The 21,602-nt window shown below is 43.8% G+C and overlaps 1 protein-coding gene across 2 annotated transcripts in view; it reads left to right on the top strand.

Moving 5' to 3' along the window:
- Positions 1-8,989: 8,989 nt before the first annotated feature.
- SLC44A3 (solute carrier family 44 member 3) overlaps positions 8,990-21,602 on the top strand; it is a 72,768-nt gene continuing 60,155 nt past the window's right edge. The window contains exons 1-4 of one of the 2 annotated variants that reach the window (XM_007065176.4): positions 8,990-9,517; positions 10,680-10,787; positions 14,040-14,182; positions 14,965-15,101. In XM_007065176.4, coding sequence (XP_007065238.2) covers positions 9,491-9,517; positions 10,680-10,787; positions 14,040-14,182; positions 14,965-15,101 — 415 coding nt within the window. In that variant the 5' untranslated portion in view covers positions 8,990-9,490. The remainder of the gene's footprint in view (positions 9,518-10,679; positions 10,788-14,039; positions 14,183-14,964; positions 15,102-21,602) is intronic. The other variant, XM_043521485.1, reaches the window with a different exon arrangement.

The raw sequence follows: 21,602 nt of genomic DNA, 5'->3' as shown, positions 1-21,602 counted from the left end.
ATAAATACAGGGAAAACGGTCCTAAGCAGCCACCAAAGGAATCAGCAAAAATCAGTTGCACGGTTGTCCTATAACTAAAAATCAAGCAAAACTGTACTTAAAACCACTTGGTGATATTTAAGCAACCACTTTGAAGGGAGTTAGTGCTTAGTCCTTAGTGCTGATATCACTGTAATTACATAATATGACATCCGATGAAATGAGCAGCTCACGAAAGCTTATGCTCTAATAAATTTGTTAGTCTCTACGGTGCCACAAGTCCTCCTTTTCTTTTCATAATATGACTGATGAACCTGCATTACACTGACACCTTCTGGGGGCAATCTGTAACCACAAAATTGTAGGCAGACAAATTTCAGTGATTCTAACTAGTGCACCAGTCCAAAGTCAGAACTCCAACCTAACTCTTTGGATTCAACATAGCTACATTTCATAGATACACATAAATTAGTTAAACCCACTTGATTAAAATGAATTGCTCTTAAGAGAAGGAAATTACTTATGAAAGTTCTTATGTTTGGACAAAGGGCTTCCCCCATCTTCGATAAGATTAATTTGTTCTGTTACTCAGTAATCACCTGCCAGCCATTTTGTTTAAAGCTTGCTCAGTTCAGGCAGATTCCTTTGAAGTGAACACAGTATTGGTACAAATGCTGGTTGCTATGATTTCCATCCAATTAATGGACTAGAAAGCCTCAGTCCCTTTCACACATCCAGATGTGAGTGTGTATCCACAGGTATATTGTTATAGAGGTTAGATCATACCAATGTTGCTCTTACTAGCTGGCTGCCTGATTTGTCCTTGTCCCAAATCACTTTCCCATATCGCCCTTGTTCTAAAGGGCTTCTTCCATTCCCCCCTCTTTTTATATAATTTACAGAGCAAAGTGGCCTACTGGGAACCTAATGAAATTCCCAACCTTCACTGTATTTGTGGGTCAGTTTCCATGATGCTGTGAACAATTCACTTCCACCTCCGTTGGTATGGCCAGGCAGAAATAGCAAACAGAGCATCAGCCTATTTCTCTGGACTTGAGATGGATATTGATATTCTTAACATTTGGAAAGCTTAAAATTAAAGCACTTTTTTCCTGGTGCCATAAGTGTAATTTATCATTAAAGATATTTCATATACTCTAAATCTGACAGTTTGCAATGCTACAGGATCACTCTAATTGTCTAGAGTTGTAATTAACATGACATCTAAGGCAGAGAGCAGTAACCCTGAGACACTAACTTCCTTAGAATGTTACAAAGGGCTTGAAGTGAGTCAATTATAAAGCTAAATCACTTTCAGTAAAATGGATGTATTCCAACAGTGTCTTAGGTCCAAATGGTGTCCCAGTGGTTTGCATGGTGAAGAGGGCTACCTCATGAGTGAATTTGCCTTTGCCTATGTAGAAACAGGAAAGAAAAAATAAACCTCTACAGCACAGTATCCCCCACTGCTTTCCTGAATTTTGCCACTGCAGGCCAATGGGGGCTGTGGGAAGCAGCACGGGCCGAGGGACGTACCGGCCACCCTTCTAGGCTAAGGGATTTTGCAAAAGGAATTTTGTCTTTCTTGTATTTTTTCTAGACGGACAAATTAAATATGACTAAAGGAAATACAATTGCTTGTCTATAGTCTTGCACTCTCCCTCTTTCAAAATAAGCAGTAAAACCTGGAAAAAGATTAGCTTCTCTTTGAATAATAAATTTTTAATAAAAGTTCACAAGGTAATGTTAACGAGTGTGCATTTAAGAGGCTGCTAATATTTTAAAAATGTATTTCCTCACAGAAAATTATCAAGGAGAAAGTTAATAACAATTTGTGACTTATCTTGACACAAAGGTTACTAATATCCTGTGTCTGATATAGCTATGTATGTTTTATTTTGCCTTTCTTCCTCAGGTTCCAATTTTAGATTTCATAGCAGGCATGACCTTTTTTATTTATTTTTTTTTTTTGAGCAACATTCCTGAAGTATGTTACATTTTTTAGGTGAAGAAAGGAGAATAGCAATGGAACAATGATTTTTCAATAAGTGCCTAATTCAAAGCTAACTGAAGTCAATGGAAAGACTCCCAAATCAGTAATTTAGGGCCTGCTCTGGTAAACACTACAGAACATAGTGCTTACTTGACTTAAATCATGGTAGCAAATACTCTACTTGGCAGTAAGTACTTGCAGAATGAGACCTCACATTTGTATTTGCAGGTAACTAAATGAAAAATTTTAACTATAATATTTCCCAGAATTTTAAACTCAATCAGAGAAATCATTTATTGTGTTATCAGTTTAGTAACAGATGATGTGTAATTTTATTCTATGCCACCTAGTGGTGGTCTAATTCATTGCTTAGAAATATAACAATTTTTCATCATGATGAAGTACAGGTATAGGGTAATGAGGTTTGGATTATCAATTAGCAAGCTGTTACATTTTAGAATCTCAGCATGTTGTTGTTTGTTGTCTTCTCCAGTATCATAGAATCATAGACTTTAAGGTCAGAAGGGACCATTATGATCGTCTAGTCCAGGGGTCAGCAACCTTTCAGAAGTGGTGTGCCGAGTCTTCATTTATTCACTTTAATATAAGGTTTCACGTGCCAGTAATACATTTTAATGTTTTTTAGAAGGTCTCTCGCTATAAGTCTATATATTATATGACTAAACTATTGCCGTATGTAAAGTAAACAAGGTTTTCAAAATGTTTAAGAAGCTTCATTTAAAATTAAATTAAAAATGCTGATCTTACGCCACCAGCCCGCTCAGCCCATGGCCAGCCTGGGGTTCCGTTCACCTAGGCTGGCAGCAGGTTGATCGGGGCCTGCGGCCAGGACCCCAGACCGGCAGTGGGCTGAGTGGTTCAGCCCGCTGCCGGTCTGGGGTTCCGTTCGCCGGCCCCTGCCAGCCAGGGTCCCAGCTGCCGGCCCCGCTCAGCCCGCTGCCAGTCTGGGATCCCAGCCCTGCCCACATAGAGTGGGTACCTACCCTCTCCCTGGTTCTAGCCCGTTCTCTTCCTCTCTCTCTGCACTGAACTGAGGGTGGGAGTGCACTGAGCACAGGGCTGGGGGTGAAGGAGCAGGCTGGGGAATGGGGTGTAGGGTCTGGCCAGGAGCTAGAATGAGGGAGGGGGCTCAGGGTTGGGGCAGGAGGTTTGGGTGAGGAGTGCTTACCTGAGCAGCTCCCATTTGGTGCTCAGGGTGGGGATGGGAATGTGATGGGTGCAAGAGTCAGGGCATGGGGTGTGGGGGGGCTGGGTATGTGTGGGGGGTGCAGAAGTCAGGGCAGAGGTCTGGGGGCATGTGAGGGGGTGTAGGAGTCAGGGCATGGGATGTGGGGGGGCTGGATATGTGTGGGGGTGCTGGAGTCAGGGCTGGGGTTGTGGGGGGTGCAGTGGTCAGGGCAGGAGGCTGGGGTGTGTGCGGGTGGAGGGGTCAGGGCAGAGGGCTGGGGGTGTGGGCTGGGGTTATGGGGGTGCTCCCTGCCCAGAGCAGCTCGTGGCAGGGGCTGGAGGGGATATGCCCTGATTCCACCCCCCTTCCCCAAGACCCTGTCTCCACTTCTTCCCTGGAGCAGTGAGCGCCCTGCGGCTCTGCTTCTCCCCCTCCTTGCAAGGGCCATCAGCTGATGGGTGGCAGAGAGGGAGAGGAGGAGGGGCAGGAACCCAGCACGCTGGGGGAAGAGGCGGGGGGAGGGGGGAGCTTGCCTGCCCTGCAGCAGCAGCTTCCAGGACCAAGCTTCTTCACCCTGCCCCCACTGGGGGGTGTGGGGGGGCAGAGAAGAGCGGGCCGGGGCAGGCAGGATTTTTAATGGCACGCTGCTGCCTGCCAGGGTCCAGCGGGGCTAGTGGCTGGGACCCAGCAGGCAGCAGCATGCCATTAAAAATCAGCTCGCGTGCCGTCTTTGTCATGCGTGCCATAGGTTGCCGACCCCTGGTGTGGTCTGACCTCCTGCACAACGCAGGCCACAAAATCTCACCCAACTCCTCCCGTAACAAACCCCTAACCTATGTCTGAGCTACTGAAGTCCTCAAATCGTGGTTTAAAGACTATAAAACTTTTTACAAATTATGAAAACGGCAGACAATAAATGGACTATATATATTTGGAAAACTACAAATTGATGAAAATAAGAATTGTTGACTGATAACTGCATTATTTAGCACACCGTTTGTAAGACATTTTTAATTAAAATTATTTCCATTGAGCAGGAGTTATGGTTAGAAAGTAAAACACCCTTTATTCAAGATTGTAGCACCTGGTAGCAAAAGCTATATCTCTGGTCAAGCTTTCATTAGCTGTTACTAGATCAAAGTTGGTTTTCCCTAGAAAAGGGCCTGGGCAATGAGGTTGCAATCCATATGTCAAACACCATATGTTTTGCAGGTGACTGTGTCCAGGAGTTTAGTTTAACCTACCACATAGATAGGGGTCAATTTCAAAATTCAGACATGGACCTGTGTTTGCATTACAAACCACCTGAATGTTTGCCCGGAGACTGATCAGGGTTTTAGCTTTGGCTCCTCCTGTTCCCAAAGCATTCAGAAACAGCCTGGGAAAATACAACTTCTATTAATTTAATTGGAAACTAATCAGTCAGTCTCACAAACCATGAATCAGATCAAATGTTGTGACACACACAAAGAGTTAAATAAAAACAGGCCTGGTGGCTAACAGAGCAACTAACCTTTGTGACTTACAAAGCCAACAGCCACAGGTCTCCCTGATTTGGGGAATTAAGAGTTCCCTAAGTTTCTCCCTCTGGGCATGGGCATTGCTGCCTCACTCTAGGTGTCTATCTCATGCCTATGCCCCAGCACAATCTACAAACCAGGGGAAGATAGTCCTGTGGGGCCCATACAATAGGTGTACTCTGCACATACCTACTGGATTGGGCCCATTCAGAATCAAGAAGGAGGTAGTAACCCCTTATAACTTTTAACCCAGTAGTTATTAGAGCACTTGCCTTCGATATGGAAGACCTGAATTCAATTGCCCCCTCTGCCTGATGGGGAGAAAAGAGTTGAACCAGGGTCTCCCACCTCCCAGGTAGGTGCCTTAACCACCAGGCTAAAGTATAGAGTAAGTCTCTCTCTGGCCTAATGACTATTTAAGTATTTATCCAAAGTGTAATAGCCACCACCACTTTCTCCTCCATCCCCTTTGTGTATAGTTAGGCAGGTGCCTAACTCATTCTTGCAAGAAAGAGCTTAGGCACCTAAGCCACCTGAATCCAAGAGAAGGGTTCCCAGCTCTGGATCACAAGCAGATATAGGTGCTCCCTGCAGCCTGGATTTAGGCACCTAACTTCTATGAGGGGGCAGAACTTAGTACATACCCCTTTCATTTGCAGCTCCCATTGGCTAGCTTAGGTGGCTCCTCACCTAGCATGCTGGCTTTGGTGGATCACATTATTAGGCGCCTATCTCTCCGCATGCAATGTGTAGGGAGCCTACGTGCCTAACTCAGGCTTTGTGGGCCCCATTGTTGTTTCATTAATTTTCTAGGCACCTGAAAATTAGGTGTTGCAACACTGAGTACTGCCCCGTCTAAGTCCCTTTGTGGATAGGGCCTTGAGCACCTACATCAGCACAGCAAGGTAGGGGTGCTGAGTCTGCTCTCATTACATTTCTATAGCTTCTGATGTAGAGTCATAGAACCTAGATTACTTCAGTGAAACAATGGGAAAGAAAACAGATTTTTCACAGAATACTTTAGTAGCATCCTGAAGTTAAGCAGGTAGACAAATCTTGTAGAGTTTAAAAAAAAATACTGCATGACCAAGTGTCAATGCACCTGCAATGTTTTGGATGCAACCCAGACCAGCAAGAAGTTGCATCACTCCCTGCCTTGTAGTCCTGGTTGCCTTAAATACTCTGCTGCTGTGGCTCACATCCCGTGGATCAAGCCCTAATATAATAACCTAAATAATTTCCATGCCATTTAGTTTACAAAATGCAAGATTGACAGATCAAACTGATGTGATAGTTGGCATTTTGACAATACATAGATAATTACCAAATGTATGTCAATGGGTTATTCATAGAGAAATAGGAAACATTTTGTATTTCAAATATTTCTACAAATTCTGTGTTTTAAACTAATGAATAAACTAATTGTAACCTCAAAACACCCTATCCAGACTAGCCAGTGTACATCTGTAAACTCTGGGAAGCACAACTGTGAATGAATTCAAAGCTAGCTCAAAATTTAGCTCTCCAGAACTGCACTTCCAATGGCCACCAGGCTGCCAATCAGTTACTTGTTCTGAAATAAAAGAACAAGCTTCTTGCTGTAAACAGCCATTCAATTTCTAATAGTTATCCCATGGATTTAATACAGAATATCACATTCAGACTGGACTGTAACTCTTTCTGCAACTTTACTGGCATCTTTTTAACATAAACTGATCCAGAATGCTGCAATGAGATTATTTCTGACACATGCTGCAATGTCACATTTGGATATCAAATTGGGTACTGGATTCGGATACTGTTAAGACATGTGCCGTAAGATTGGACTGAGAACCTCCCTTGTCAAATGAATTTTTAAAAGGATTCCCAGTCTTTGCACTAGTCAAGAAAGTGATTTGATTTATTCAAACAAAACCATTTTGAGGCTTCGGAAAAGTGAAATACCCCTTTGCTATTCCAAAAGGATTCAGGAAATTTCCCATAGTTTTCCTTCTCAAATGGGCATATTTTTCCTTTAACAATCTTCTTATCCTGGGTCCACTTACATGACTCAATAGCAGGTATATAGCAGGTCCACTGCATCCATCTCTCTTATGAGAAATGCTTATTCAGGCTCGATATTGAGCTGCATGTTCTTTGGTATTATATCTATGCAACAACTAAAGTGAGACTGAGCCATCTCATTTGGGCTAGATATTTTCACCTCTTAGCTATTATTATTTTTATGTTTCTTTTGTGAGCATCTATTAATTATATTGATACCCATGGCCTGGTTCACTCCGCATCGCAGAAAAAAAAAAGCAAGGGGATTCTCTGAGGACCTCTTTACCTCTTCCCTGTTCTGTTACTAGTGATATCTGCTCCTACACCATGTGGAATAGGCTACAGGCCCTGGCTCAAAATCTGATGGCTTCCCATTTGCAAGACCTTTGTACCTGTGCCTTTGTCCTGGCTCTGGCCCTCAACAACTCCTGGTTGCTGTTCCCATAAGACCCTGATGTTTGAGTTCTATGGGTAAGAAAATGCAATCTAGAGTTTAGCAGTGTAATGTAGGTAGAGAGAATATAATTACTTACGTTGAAATTTAACCAGGCTGCTGGGACTCCTCATGTGTGTAGGTGTTTTCAGGATCAGGCTTTTAAATGTCTTACTGGGGTACTACATTATGTTATTGTTTAAAAGATTTATTCATTAGTAGACCCAGCAAGATTAGTTGCAGGTTGCTAGGCAACACGAGTTCCATTACCTGAGTTATTTATCTTGAATCTTATCCTAGTAGTTCTGTACATTTGGATATGACCGCCAACTGTGGAAAAACCCCTCCTTTGTTTACTTTCCCTCCAACAATACTGTTATAAAATTTAGTTCAAATTTTACAGGCATAAGGTACAATTTCATTTTAATAACAGGACACTTTTTCTCATGTAATGCCAATGGAGATTATGAAATAAAAGAATATCATTTAACAAGTGGGCAAACTCCATTTATGTGAGAAAAATACAGCGTTGGGCTGACTTCTCACCAGAAGACAAGTTCATTTCATAATCCTATTCTTAAATGTTTTCATCAATGCATAATTTTGTCAGTTTCTGTGCAGCACTTGTAGCTAAGGTAAATCTCCTTTTAACCTTGTCCCTGATAGAACCTGTCAGCACTAATCCAGCTTCCTAGGAACACATAAGATTCTACTTGTTTTATGACTTCACCACTACTGCATTTTAATACTTTATCTATTGTCCATTTTCCAAGTGCAACAACTTCATCTTCTTGGCATTTATTCCAAGTCCAAGTCAATGACACCAATTTTCCATAGTAGCAAAAAATATCATCATTAATTCAAATATGTCTGCTAATTGAAGGATGTCATCTGCATAAGATAAGGAATTTAACTCTAGAAAAAAAATAACATTGGATACCAAAGTACAAATTTATCACACCAATGTTCTAACAGATTACTCCATGGTCTGGAAGTAGCTGAATTAAATGAAACAGATATCAAAAGGCTGGAGGCAGTAGAGATGAGAGTTCTTCAAAAGATGGCAGGTATAAAGTGGAATGACTTTAAGACAAGGGAAGAAGTTAGGAGAGTAGGATGTGAAATCAGTATGGGATTGGCTACAATCAAAAAGATTATGATGGTGGGAACACTGCAGAAGACAAATAGATGTTACAATGCCAAAGAAAATAATACAAAAATAGCCAATGTCAGTCTGAGCCAGAGTGTGACCATCCTCTAAATGGCAAGACATCCTACCCAGGGAGGGACATGACCAGGTTGGGCTTAATGGAGGAACAGGTCATGGACAGCATATGAACTTCTACCATTTAAACTGTTTAGTGAAACCATTTGCGCAAAGTCCTATGTGGACATTCTTTGTTCAGTTTAAGAGTGGCTTATCTGGTTTAGCTTTGCCTTTAAATTTACTAATGCAAGCTAAACTAATAGAAGCCTGGTTTAAACTAGGCTTGTCTAAACACAGTTTTTTACCCTGATGCTACTATACAAACTATACAGTGTATGTAACTTTAGAAACTGTTACAGTTAAAGTGAACTGATATAGTTAAACTAGTGCAACCCCCAGTGCAGATGCACTTAATCTGATATAGAAGTATTTGCACTGGTAGGCACGTTTTGATCCACACTAGGGGGTTACACTGATTTAACTGTATCGGTTTCTAAATGGATGCAAAAACTGTATGTAGACGAGGCTTAAGAGGTCTTTTGCAGAGGTTTAAGTTCCTCAATTTAACATCTCATTTTAAAGGGTTGAACTCGGATACACGCCCCGAAGGGGGCGAGGAGCACGCACGTCTCTACTGGGGCTTTGCTCTGATTTCAGCCAGACTCTGGTGTCGCTGGCGGCGCCTGTACAATGCAAACCCTTAGCCAGGGAAAGCGACTGTGTGAAGCTTGTACCCCAGCAGGGGAGTAAGCTCTGCCCGCAGATGGCACCTTTCCCGCCCACGCTCGGGCTGGCACCTGCGCAGCTACCGGAACGGGGGACACGCTCCCCGCCTTGGCTCCCCGGGGGAAGGGGTGCGGGGGAAAGGCTCGCAGTGCGCGCCAGGCGGGGGTGCCACTTGCCCGGGGGCTGGGAGCCGAGCAGCGGCCCTTGCAGGAGGTGAGGTGAGGCGAGCCGAGCAGGGGTCCGCCCCGCGCTGGGCTGGAAGGGGGGAGGAGGGGCCGTGTCTCTGCACCGCATCGCCGCCGCTGGACGCCTGGCAGGCGGGCCAGCTCTGAGCGCGGCCCTCCACTTCCTGCACCGCTCCAGGCGGGACCCAGCGCGCGGCGCCCCCTCCCTGCTCGGCATGGCGTGCTGCTGGGGCGAGTACCAGGTAAGACCCCGCTGTCCGGTCGGGAAGGACGCCCGCGGCCGGCAGCAGCTGCAGCCCCCGCGACTTCCCCACCTCCTCCGTGGGACGCACCAAGGGCCTGGGCTGCACTGACCAGCTGCAAGCCCCGCGGAGGAGCGACAGGCTGGTGGCCCGCCCGCAGTGTGGGGCTGCTGCCTTTCCCGCCCGTCTCCCCCTCCTGCTGCAAGAGCGTCTGTGGCAGGGTCCAGGGAGGAGGCTGCGAGCCAGGGCACCCACCTCACTTCCCCTGAGGTGGAGAGTACGGGAATCCCCTGCTCAACACACTCCCTGTCTCGTCGCCGCTGGCTCGGCAGCGGCCCTCGCTCCCCAACCAGGGACGGCATTCCCCCCCCCCCCTTTCTGTGCGGGTTCTAGCTCTTGCTAACGGAGATCCCATTTACCTGGAGCTTCGGGGTCTTTGGGTGGCTTCCTCCCCCTCTAGGACTCTCTCAACTCTTCGCTAGTAGTCCGAGATGGGAAAGACCTGTTAGGAGCCAGATTCTGATGTCTGCTACAGCCATGCCAGTCCAGAGTAACTCCATTGACGCTGGAGTGATTGAGATCAAAGCTGGCGCTAAATCGAGTCCATTCCCTGGCTGGCACAGAAAACAGCCCCCCGATAGAGCTGTTGTCGGATACTAAACTGATTGATGAGACACTTGAGTGAGTCCAAATGCTAAGAAGCAGCAAACTCGCTCACTACATAGGGGGAAAAGTATTTAGAAAAAAGGAGGAGAGAATGTGCTGGCTTAAAGTTGTTCGACAATTGTTCTTCGCCCAGTATAGTCACATGGAAGCACCTCTCAGGGTACTCGTGGGCCAGGTCTTGTGCAGGAGTAGGTAGTAGTCTCCAGATGTTGGTGTCCCTGTGAAGAGCTGTCATTTGTCTGGATGTGTCCCATTTTCCCTGCACTCTAAAGTAGTTTCCATTATTTGGAGGACAGTTAGGTGATTTAAAATAGTAATACTGTGCACTACACGTAAAATAAATTCGCTATCCTTAAGAATACACAAATTACCAAATGTTTGACATTTTGTGCACACTAAGTTACTCTTTCAGTGCGTTACTCTTTCAGTGCTTTTCAGATGTTTGAAACTGAGTACTATAACTTTAATTGCACTTAAAATTTATTTTTAATTTTAGGTTTCTGTAGATGGGATTTCTGGACAAAGAGAATGGAGACCTCTAATTTATAGAAAATGCACAGATGTACTCTGGTTGATTTTATTCTTTCTTTTTTGGGCTGGTTTGGTAAGCATGCTATCTGTTGAAAGAGAAATCTTACGTAGAACTACTGTAAGCTTAAAGTGATTCTGAATCAAAATTTGGGTGACCTCACTGCAGAAATTATAGGGCCTTGATCTTGTGGTCAGATAGGAGAACTTTGTGCTTGCACAAAGCCACAGTGAAGTCAGTTTAGCTCCACACAGACCCTTCGGCCAGGTGCTTGCAAGGATCCAATGGCAAGATCATCTTCTTGTACTTAGAACAAGCTGTTTGGGGCAGAGTCTGTCTTTTTGTTATGTTTATGTACAATGTCTAGGACAGTGGGGCCATTGGGCATTACCACAATGCAAATTAGTAATCATAACCTATTCAATTTTCTGACATCTTTTTTAAAAAATTACAGTTAATGCAAAAAAACTCTGCATAAGTCTCTGGCACACTTTATAAACTAAACTGACTTGAGAAGCAGGATGAGTTTTGTATGCCACCCTGCGTTTAGTGCACATGTAGATATAAGACATGTCAAACCATGGTGGTATCCAGCAATTTTATTCTTTCATTATTCTTATTGCTTACTCTCTGTGATATTATTTTATTATTCACATTTGAATTATGATTTCCTTTAGTTTGAAACAAATTTGTGGTGACATCCAGTGTTTATTCGCACTGGCTGTGTTTCAGGTGGTTTCATGATCTGGAAGTGCACGTTATTGACACATACACGTTGGCATACCCTTTTGTAATCATTTAATGTTTGCAGCCAGCCATTTATTAGTAGTAGTTGTAGATCAGATTCAGTGTGCTGAGCTTTTGTCTTAGTTTGCAATCTATGTGGAAGCAGTATGGGCTAGCTTAGCAAATAAAGTTCTGTTGGACTTATAACTTCCATCTGTCATAATTTTTCATATTTAGAAGTAGGGTCACAAAAGGCTACTGCATCTCTTTTTGCTACTTTTGAGGTAGCTGTCTGATTGCTGGAAGTATATTTGCTGTATAAATAAACTGAATCTAAAAATATTTATTGTGACAGAGCTGAGATGCACATATACACAGCAACCTTAACTATGGAGTCACTACAATGCCATATTAAGAGAAATTAATATATAAAAATTCAGGCATGACAGTAGTCAAGTGATATAGATCAGAGGTTCTTAACCATTTTCTTTCTGACCCCCCCTCCCCCAACATGCTATAAAAACTCCAAGGGGAGGGGCTTGGGTATAGGTATAGTTTGACTTCTAGTTGGGGGAGGCATGGCCCGGCAGGGCTTGAGCCAAGTCTGTACGGTGGGCCCTGGGGAGGAAGTGCCACCTCCACCCCCTGACTCACCTCAGCAGGCCACCCAGCCTGTCTGGGCTGGGGGGAAAGTGCAACCAAAAATGTATAATTCAAAGGGGGAGGGGGGCTCAGCTCAGAGCATATGAAAACTGCTCAGGATGCAGGCAGGGGGCATCTAAGAGTGTGTGCAGCTGTAGCTCAGGGAGAGGGGTAGCTAGGGGCTTTGTGTGGGCAGGGTTGTAGCTCAGTGCAGGGGGGATAGCTAGAGGCTGTGTGCAGGCAGAGGGGTAGCTCAGGGTGCAGGGAGGGAGTAGCTAGGGGCTGTGTGCGGGCAGGGGGTAGCTCAGGGTGCAGGGAGACAGGTAGCTAGGGGCTGTGTGCGGGCAGGGGGTAGCGCAGGCTGCAAGGAGACAGGTAGCTAGGGGCTGTGTGCAGGCAGGGGTGTAGCTCAGGATGCAGGGAGGGGGTAGCTAGGGGCTGTGTGCAGGCAGGGGTGTAGCTCAGGATGCAGGGAGGGGGTAACTAGGGGCTGTGTGCAGGCAGGGGTGTAGCTCAGGGTGCAGGGAGGAGGTAGCTAGGGGCTGTGTGCCAAAAGGCCCTCCTGTGGTCGCTGCTCCCTGAGGGCTCTGCTGGCCCCAGAGCTGGGTTCATCCACCCAGGCAGCTCTTACTGGCTATGCAAGTAGCTGAAGGGGGCTGAGGAGCAGCTGCAGCCCCAGGCACCAGCAGCAGCAGAAAGAGGAGATGGGAGAGTGCCACAGTTGTCCACTGCATGGGACCAGCCAGAGCAGCAACCGCCCCACACTGCCCGCCTCTGGCTTCCAGCCTCTGATCTGGCCAGGGGGCAGAACCTCAGATGGGGGGAGAAGTAGTGTGGGGGAGTATGGAGCTGCCTATGGGACTGCCTCGCTCTGGCACTGCAGTTTGCGTGGGGCAACGCCTCCTGTGCTGCCCCAACTGCACCCATGGGCTCGGAGCTTGCGGATCCCCCTGAAACTGGGCTGTGGACCCCCAGTTGAGAACTGCTGATATAAATCACTAGACTCTGAACACCTAAGTACAAATCTGATTACTCATATGATTAAAGTAATGAACGTACTTAATTCCTTGCAGGATGAGGCTCAGTTCTGCACAGACTAATTACATTTTTTTTAAAAAAAACCCCAAACTCCTTAAAAGAATATTTAAGTTGAAAGTCAAGCATGCAAAAGTTAGGAAATGCCATAAGTAAGGTTGCCTGTGCAACCTTAATTTGGTGTTTTTATGCATATGTATTATGCTACAGTCTTTAGTTACATGATCACATACTATTTTTTTTTGTGTTGGAGCCCAGCCTCCTTCAGTGAATCGCTAGTTAATCAATATTTCTTTTTTATCCTTCTCATTCAATGTGTGTCCCCAGGAGTACAGTACTTTCATTTTTACATCACTTTATATATTCAGGCACAGCTCTAATTGACCTCAGTTGCTGCTGTGAGTGCTCAGAGCTTCTGCAAATCTGGCCACAGGTGTCTCATATTGGGCACCCAGAAAATGAGGAATACAGAATTACTGAACACCTGTGAAAAGTTTGGTGGAAGTGACTTGTGCAGCATTATACAGGAACTCTGGTGTAGGCATGGTTAGAATGCAGTTTTCCAGGATGTTCAGCTTCTTTAAGCACAAGACCATTTTTCTTTTCCTGTAATTTCCTGCTTCATTAACTACACACCTTCCAAGTTCTATAATAAATTTGGAAGGGTCCTAAAGACAACATACTGTGGGGCCTAAGTGGTCCAAAGGCCTTGCTCTGGCCTTCTAGGCAGGGGTGAATTTTACTCTGAAATATTCATTACAGTGTAAACAATGTTTGAAAATTTTTTGCCTGGTTTTTCAAGCACCAGACAAAAATTATGTAGGTTAAACAAGGAATATTCATTGAATGGGGGAGGAAAAAAAGCATAGTATTCTGTGTATCATGAATTCAAAAGAAAAAAATAATATAACATATTTTTAATAGATGTTTATAACTGGCTATGCTGTAACAGCTGGATCTGCAGAAAGACTTGTTTATGGGTATGACAGCTATGGGAATATATGTGGTAGGAAGAACACTCATATTGAAGGTGCACCTCTTTCTGGACAGGATATGACAAATAAAAAGTAAGTATATCAGATTTTTAAATGAATCAAACAGTTGAGATTTGATCACTGTTGAAGGGATAAATGATCTATAGTAAATAAAACTTTGGTGCATATAGGCACTTTACTAAGGGTATGTCTTCACTACCCACCGGATCGGCGGGCAGCGATCCATCCAACGGAGATCGATTTATCGCATCTAGTCTAGACGCGATACATCGACCCCCGAGCTCTCTTCCTTCGACTCCTGTACTCCAGCGCTGTGAGAGGCGCAGGCAGAGTCGACGGGGGAGCACAGCAGTCGACTCATCGCAGTGAAGACACCATGGTAAATCGATCTACGTATGTTGACTTCAGCTACGTTATTCATGTAGCTGAAGTTGCGTAACTTAGATCGATTTCCCCCCCCCCCCCCCCCCGTGTAGACCAGGGCTGAGAGATACAAATAAGAGTGCAAGAATACTATACAGTAGCAATTGCAAAAATTATAGTCCTGATCCTGCCTTTGGATTCACGTACCCCAGGAAACTCCACCAGAACGTAATGGCCTGCCCACGTGGGTTGACTGCATGTTTGGGGCCTATAATCTGATTTAAGATGAGGTAAAAATATAGTGTAAAATGCAGCATGTGCTAGAATCAGTTTTTAACTTTTAACTTCAAAATCCAGGTGTTCCAATTTTGTGTGGAAGAACACATTACCGATTGTCATGTTTTGTACTGTTTTTAAAGATAGTGAGCAGGTTCAAAATGATATGAAAAATAGATAGCTTGCCTTAAGAGTATTTTTTCCCTCCTTTCTAGACATGTGTTCTTTTTGAATTCATGCGGTCTGGAAATTAAAAACCTTAAAATCAATTCAATCGCCTTGTGTGTATCTAGCTGTCCTCAAGAGCAACTTAACACTCTGGAAGACATCCAGCTTTTTGCAAAGAACAATGGTATGTAATAAAGAGTTTAGATTCCTTAATCTGTGTGTGGAAGAGTTATGCAGTTTTTAATCCTATAAAATGTACTCCTGTTTGAAATATGTTACATTGGATGTTTACTTTATCATTAATTTATTTAAGTCAATGGAAAGCATGTTCTAGTTCATGCTTATTTAAATGTTTTAGTTATCAGAAATTTTATGGATCTCTTGTGTGTATAAAACTGTTATATGCATTTCTGCACAGGACTGGATTGTTCAGCAGAAAGGTGGCTATTGAGGACAAACTAGTTCAGAGGAGGGGGAGTTAGTGAACGGATGCCGTTTGTATGTTTCAGAAATCTGCATTGACTTTGAATTGGATCCTTCAAATTCAATTAAAACGATAGTGAAACACTGTTATTCCATTGACGTATCAGATCTGTGAGCCCTTTATATGTAATGAGTTTTGTTTTCAGAGCCGAAGTAGAATCATTTTGATTGTATTCTGATACTCTAAATAAACATAGACAAATAGCTATTGTGCAAAAACAGTTACTTCTTTTGCATTGCTTTTCAACATTTAAATAGAGTAAGCGAAAATTGATCCCTACCTCAGCAATACATTACACAGCTAAGACTCCATACTCAAGGTACCAGAGAACCGAGACAAAAAATTACCTGGCCTCTACCCAATGCTATCCATGTATAGAATACAAAGCTGAATGTGGAAGTCTGAAATGCTCCTTGGAGAACCCCAGCAGGCACAATTAAGAAACTATTTATATACTAGTCAGAGCATTTTGTAAAAAACCCCAGGGTTTGAGTTCTCTGGGCACAAGGACGGGAAGTTCTGATTCTAAATCTGGTTCTTTTTCTTTTTTAAACAATAAACTACATAAACCTGTCCAACACTGCTCGCTGAATAGAGTGTTTGGCATTGGCAGGCAATGACTAGCGCTCTGAGAATTGTTCTCTTTGATTTTCGTAGATTGGATGGCAAGAATAGCTATTTACAATGAGGTTTTTTTAATGTAATTTTGAGATTTGATTATTATTTGATACTTTTTTAATGTAATCGAGAGCTGCGTATCCCAGTGATGCTCCTTAAATAATCTCAGCATAACTGAATTACATTACATGAAACTCCATCCACATTTAAAGAATTTGCACATCTGTCTTTAGAGAGCTGGCAATATTGCATTTTAATTGGTTTGAGTACATCCAAGCGTTGCTTTTTCACTAGCATTATGGTAATGTAATGTTTTACCAGCAGAGGGCCTGAAGATGCTGGACTAAAGTTCTTAGGTCTGAGGCTGGACGATATTTTATTCCATTCTAAATCATTAAGGGCCCAATCCTGCTTCAGTTTACATGAATAAGGTTTTTGCCATTATCTTAATGGGAAAAAACAAGACCCCCATACTTAGGTATTTAGAGTATTTGTGTGCCTCCAGTCTGGAGGATTGGTGATTGACGATGATAACGAAATGCAGAAGATAAGGCAGAAATAAAGCTGTGCTTGTTTCCCTTAATAAATTCGCATAGCTTTGGAATCTACATTTTAAAGATTCAGTATTAATGAAACTGAGAATTGGAGCCAGATTCAGAGGTGACTCTAGAGGGAGCTGAAGTTGGGGTAATTCCACCATCTTTCCAACCCTGCAACGTGTATATTGCTCCAACTTAAATTCTCCGTAGGCTCCCTTAGACTTACATGTAATAATGTATAATTTACATTCCCACTTAGTATGACCCACTGAGTCTAAGGAAATGTAGATGGGTGAAACTCGTACACCGAAGAGAAGTGTGTAGCAAGAAAAAAAGCCTCCTCTCCCTCTTGACCATACACATGGATACACCTTCTTCTGTCCCCAAAGCATTTAATTTATACCAATGTAGACTCCATTGTTTTACACATCAGCAAATGGGTGGTGATGATGCTAGTCACCTGGATTTTCAGGATGACCGTGACAATTGTAGTTTTTACTAATGGGTCTTTGTGTGACTCCATGGACCAATTTGGGAAGAACATTTATCGTGCAGGTCACAGAGCTATTTGCCTGGTTGTATTGATTGAGCTGCACATCGTTCCTGTGCCTCGGGCCGTGCTTCCAGTTGCTTAGCATGATTCCTCTGAAAGTCGAGGACACATTGCCTTATGGTGTGGTACCATGTAGTATGATTTAAGGTTAAGATTCTGTCACAGGTATTTTTAGTAAAAATCAGGGACAAGATCGCAGGCAATAAAGAAAAATTCACAGAAGCCCACAACCTAAGCCCTAACTTTTACTAAAAATACCCTGAGCAGAGCAGACTAACAGTAGGAGCGCTGCCGGGAGGGCTGTTGGGGGCCACTGCTATGGCAGCTGGGGGCTGGCTGCTGCTCCAGCAGCCCTGGGGCTGACTCCAGCAGCTGCTCCAGCCCCGTCACTGCTCCTTGTTAGAGGGCTTATTCCTTCACCCACTTCCTTCCCTGGTCCTTCTCGCATGAACAGAGAGCAACAATACCCGAAGTCCAAAGGTGCAAACAATTTGATGTTTATTGGGGTGAACGTCCAGCAAGCATGATTCCAGTTTCCTTCCTTAGTGTCCCCCTTCCCAGCTCTGACACCACAGAGCCTTACACCTGTGTCCCTGTTCCCATTCCTGCCCTTAGCCAAACATGATTCCAATTTCCCCACCCCCATTCCCTGTTCCAATTTCCCACCCACCCACTTCCAGATTGACTGCAGACTATATAGTAAAACTTGAGTTCTGCTTAGCTATACCTTAACCAATCATTTTCCTGAAATTTAACTAACCAATCCTAACATATTGTAACATGATTATGTAACCAATTATATCCCACCACCTTAATTAGTTTACACCCAGCAAAATTAATTATACAGCAGACAGAAACAATCACAGAACCAGACAGAGATTATACAGACAAAAAATAGTAAAGTGGGAACTATAGTGACAAAACAATACAGAAGTGAGGACTTCACATCCCAGCTATTGATAAGTGAGTTCTTGCCAGACAGGATGCTATCAGACTAAGTTTTCTTTTACATTTGCTAGGCACTTCCCTTTCTCTGGAGGTGATAGGCACTATCAGGGCAGGACTGTATTCCTCACAGTCGAATAGCACCTTATTTCAGTGTGACTAGTTTGGAAAGTGAGGAGGTGACCGGTCGCTTTCCAGCTTATGGCTGCCTCTCTTGCTTAGCCAAAGGCCTTAGCCTGAGAACAGGGCCTCAGACTGTCACAGTAAGAGAAGGACCTTACACTGGCAGACAGTGATTTTGATTCTTTCTTTTATACCTCTAACTAGCCAAGTGATAGGAATACTTAGAGTATAGGCCTTTAAAGACAGGCCTGAATATCTATATCCTAACACTCCACCCCTTTTTTTCTTTTGGGATCCTCCTGCCCAGGTATCCCTGGAAAAGCATAGGACATATGGCAACACATTTTCTGATAGGGCCAGGCATCAAGGTGGAAGGTGTGGATATTCCATTTGTCCCACTGCCCCTTGTGTTGTATAGTGCCCTGCACCTTCTCTCGTACGGGCATACCACACCTATTCCAATTAATGTTCCAGACTTCCCATTATAGTGGGCCCGAGAAGGTTGGGTCCGGGTTGTCTAGTACACTGCAGGGTTTGGAGGGCTTATTACATTACTTATAGGTTATCTCCATATGCAGTACAGTACAAGTACAGTTAACAATACAAAATCCACAGCAACACCGAGTCCTGACCACTGCAGTATGGTCCAACATCCGACACACCCTCAAAACACTGCCTCTCCTCCTTTGACAGGGTCACGATCTTATGTGTCCAGTTGCTGGCAGTTGCAACAATCTGCTCCTGCAAGTTTCGCATGCTTTTGTTCATATCATAAGTCCACTGAATGTTCCCAGAGAAATGGGATGTTGTCCAAACCAGCTTGACCACTTGGTATGGAATCAGGCAGTATGCCCTGGTTTGTTTATTCACAGCAGTAAGATTCACAGATCCATTTGTGCACCAAAGTCCAGACAGCAGCGTGTGGATGGGTGTAGTTTGGTTATGGGCTGGTGTAATTGTGCCCCCAGTAATATGTACATTCCCAGCAAAACACCTTATACACAGTACACCCAATTGTCCACCCCTTGCGTAGGCCATTGATTCTGCTCCTCCATAGTCGTAGGAGAAGGGCACATCCAAACATCTTCTGTTGATTTACACTATTTTACACACCCCTCCATTGATTCCGAGTGAGCTCCTCCCCTTCTCATTATTTCCATAGGGCTTGTGGGGACCACCTTAGTTGCCATTCCATTTCCAGGTACCACGGTACCTATTACACAGGTGCTGGCTTCCTAGTTGAGCATTTTGCATTCCCATACACATCTCCTTCCCAGGTCAGCCTTTTGAAGCCATCCCTCACCCATGTCATGAGGTTTTCTGTTCATTAAAACACAACAATGCTAGCAACAAGACAAACACCACAGACAAACACAAAACACAGATCCGTGATATTCTGGGTTATTTTTCCCGCTGGTGCCAGCTTGCTTGTAGAGTGTCTGAAAAACAAAAGAAACAATTTCCACCCCCCTTGGTGGGGTCAGATTATTGCTTAATAATAATAATAATATCACTTTCTTTTACAAATTTCCTTGCTAATTGCAGGAAAAACAGAAGAATTACCTCCAGGCTGTCCTTATTTTGTTCTATAGTCAGGCTAGTGAGTTACCCCACTGACTGGTCATTTATGAAATTCATGAGGTGGTGTACCTCCATTTCCCCTCTTGTACAACAGACCATGTTTGCAATAGTTTCTCTGCTGCACCAAGCTTTACGTTTATTCTCAGGTAATAACTGAGACACAGCTTCAGATTTTAGCACTGCACACACACACACACACACACACACACACACACACACACACACACACACACACACACACACACACACACACACACACACACACACACACACACACACACACACACCCCCCCCCCCCCCCCCCCCCAAGGTTAACCTGTCCCCCTTATGTTCAGGCTTGACTTGTTTTTTCACCTCCCTTTCCTGGAGGATCATAATCTGAGTCTTCTAGTAGCTTGTTTGCTGACTAGATGTATTCGTTATTTGCAGGTCCTTTGTGCCCATCAGCTAGGTAATTTGCATTTACACAGAGGCTTACTAGCTTGCTTCTGGATCCAAAGCTATTACCAGCTCAGAGACTGTCTTAAAAGGGAAACATTCCACTTACACTAGAGTTCTGATTACTTTCCACTTTCATCTCCTGCTCCGAAACACGCAGAGATCTGAAAAAGAAAGCACAACCTATTGTGGCTCCTTTTGGAGCCCTAATAGGATTTTAATGAAGTACCATGTTTTATTTGCATTTCTTTTACCCCTTCTCCAATATACACTGCACACATCCTGGGAAAATGCACATTCCTTCCATATAGTTTAACCTCCATAACATTATATTAGCCATATTCATTTTACACAAGGTGTAACTGCCTCCCCCATGCCCACAGAGTTTTCATGCACACCCACCAAAGTAACAATCTGATCTCCCAGAGCCAACCCAAGGCTCAGCGTTCCCATCATTCCTCCCCTTTTCCTTTTCTTTTACCTGTGCGCACACACAAAATTCTCTTTTGCCTAACATCCCTTGCACTATGACAGGTTTCAGAGTAACAGCCGTGTTAGTCTGTATTCGCAAAAAGAAAAGGAGTACTTGTGGCACCTTAGAGACTAACCAATTTATTTGAGCATATTTGAGTGGAAACAGTATGCATCCGATGAAGTGAGCTGTAGCTCATGAAAGCTTATGCTCAAATAAATTGGTTAGTCTCTAAGGTGCCACAAGTACTCCATCCCTTACACTGTGATTACTCTTTTTTATACAACTGTACCCCGATTACACTTCCATCTTGTACAGCTAGACACAACCAGGGGCAGCCAAGTTAAGTTCCAACAGAAACCCCTTACATTCCTTTAGTGATTTTGATTACATTACCCAATAGTCAGATAATTTTGATCAGATTCTCTCTCCTCCTGCTGCCTGCAGCAGTCCCTTATAGACCATTTCTGTGGGAAAAGGGCCCATTTTCCTTCAGAATAGCTGTAAAGGCTTCTGGGGACAGAAGCAGAGTGGTGGTAGTAGCCACTCTACCCGACCCCCTTGGATAATTTAATTACCAAGCTTCCATCCAATGTGACTGCACAGAGTTGCACATACAGTTACATTTATATAACTGGGTTTTATCACTAAACAAAAACTTCCTTCTTGTAACACCACAACTGTTACCTTTTACCATTTCCACAACTCCCAAATGTTTACTTTCCTGCAAACCCTGTATTATCAATTTTTGCAAAAGCTATTTGTAACTTTTCACTCACTTACTTACTCCTACATTTAGTTCTTTAAGGTAGTGCAATTTATCTGTAACAACTTAGCCACCAAGTACAATTATTGCCACACAGCTGCCTTAACTTGTGCTGTCTTTGCCTTGAGACTGTTCAAAGAGGCAGTAAAACATTTGTCTCCATGGA

This window comes from Chelonia mydas, chromosome 8 (genome assembly GCF_015237465.2).
Source record: "Chelonia mydas isolate rCheMyd1 chromosome 8, rCheMyd1.pri.v2, whole genome shotgun sequence".
Lineage (NCBI taxonomy): Eukaryota > Metazoa > Chordata > Testudines > Cheloniidae > Chelonia > Chelonia mydas.
This window is presented reverse-complemented; position numbering and strand designations above follow the sequence as displayed.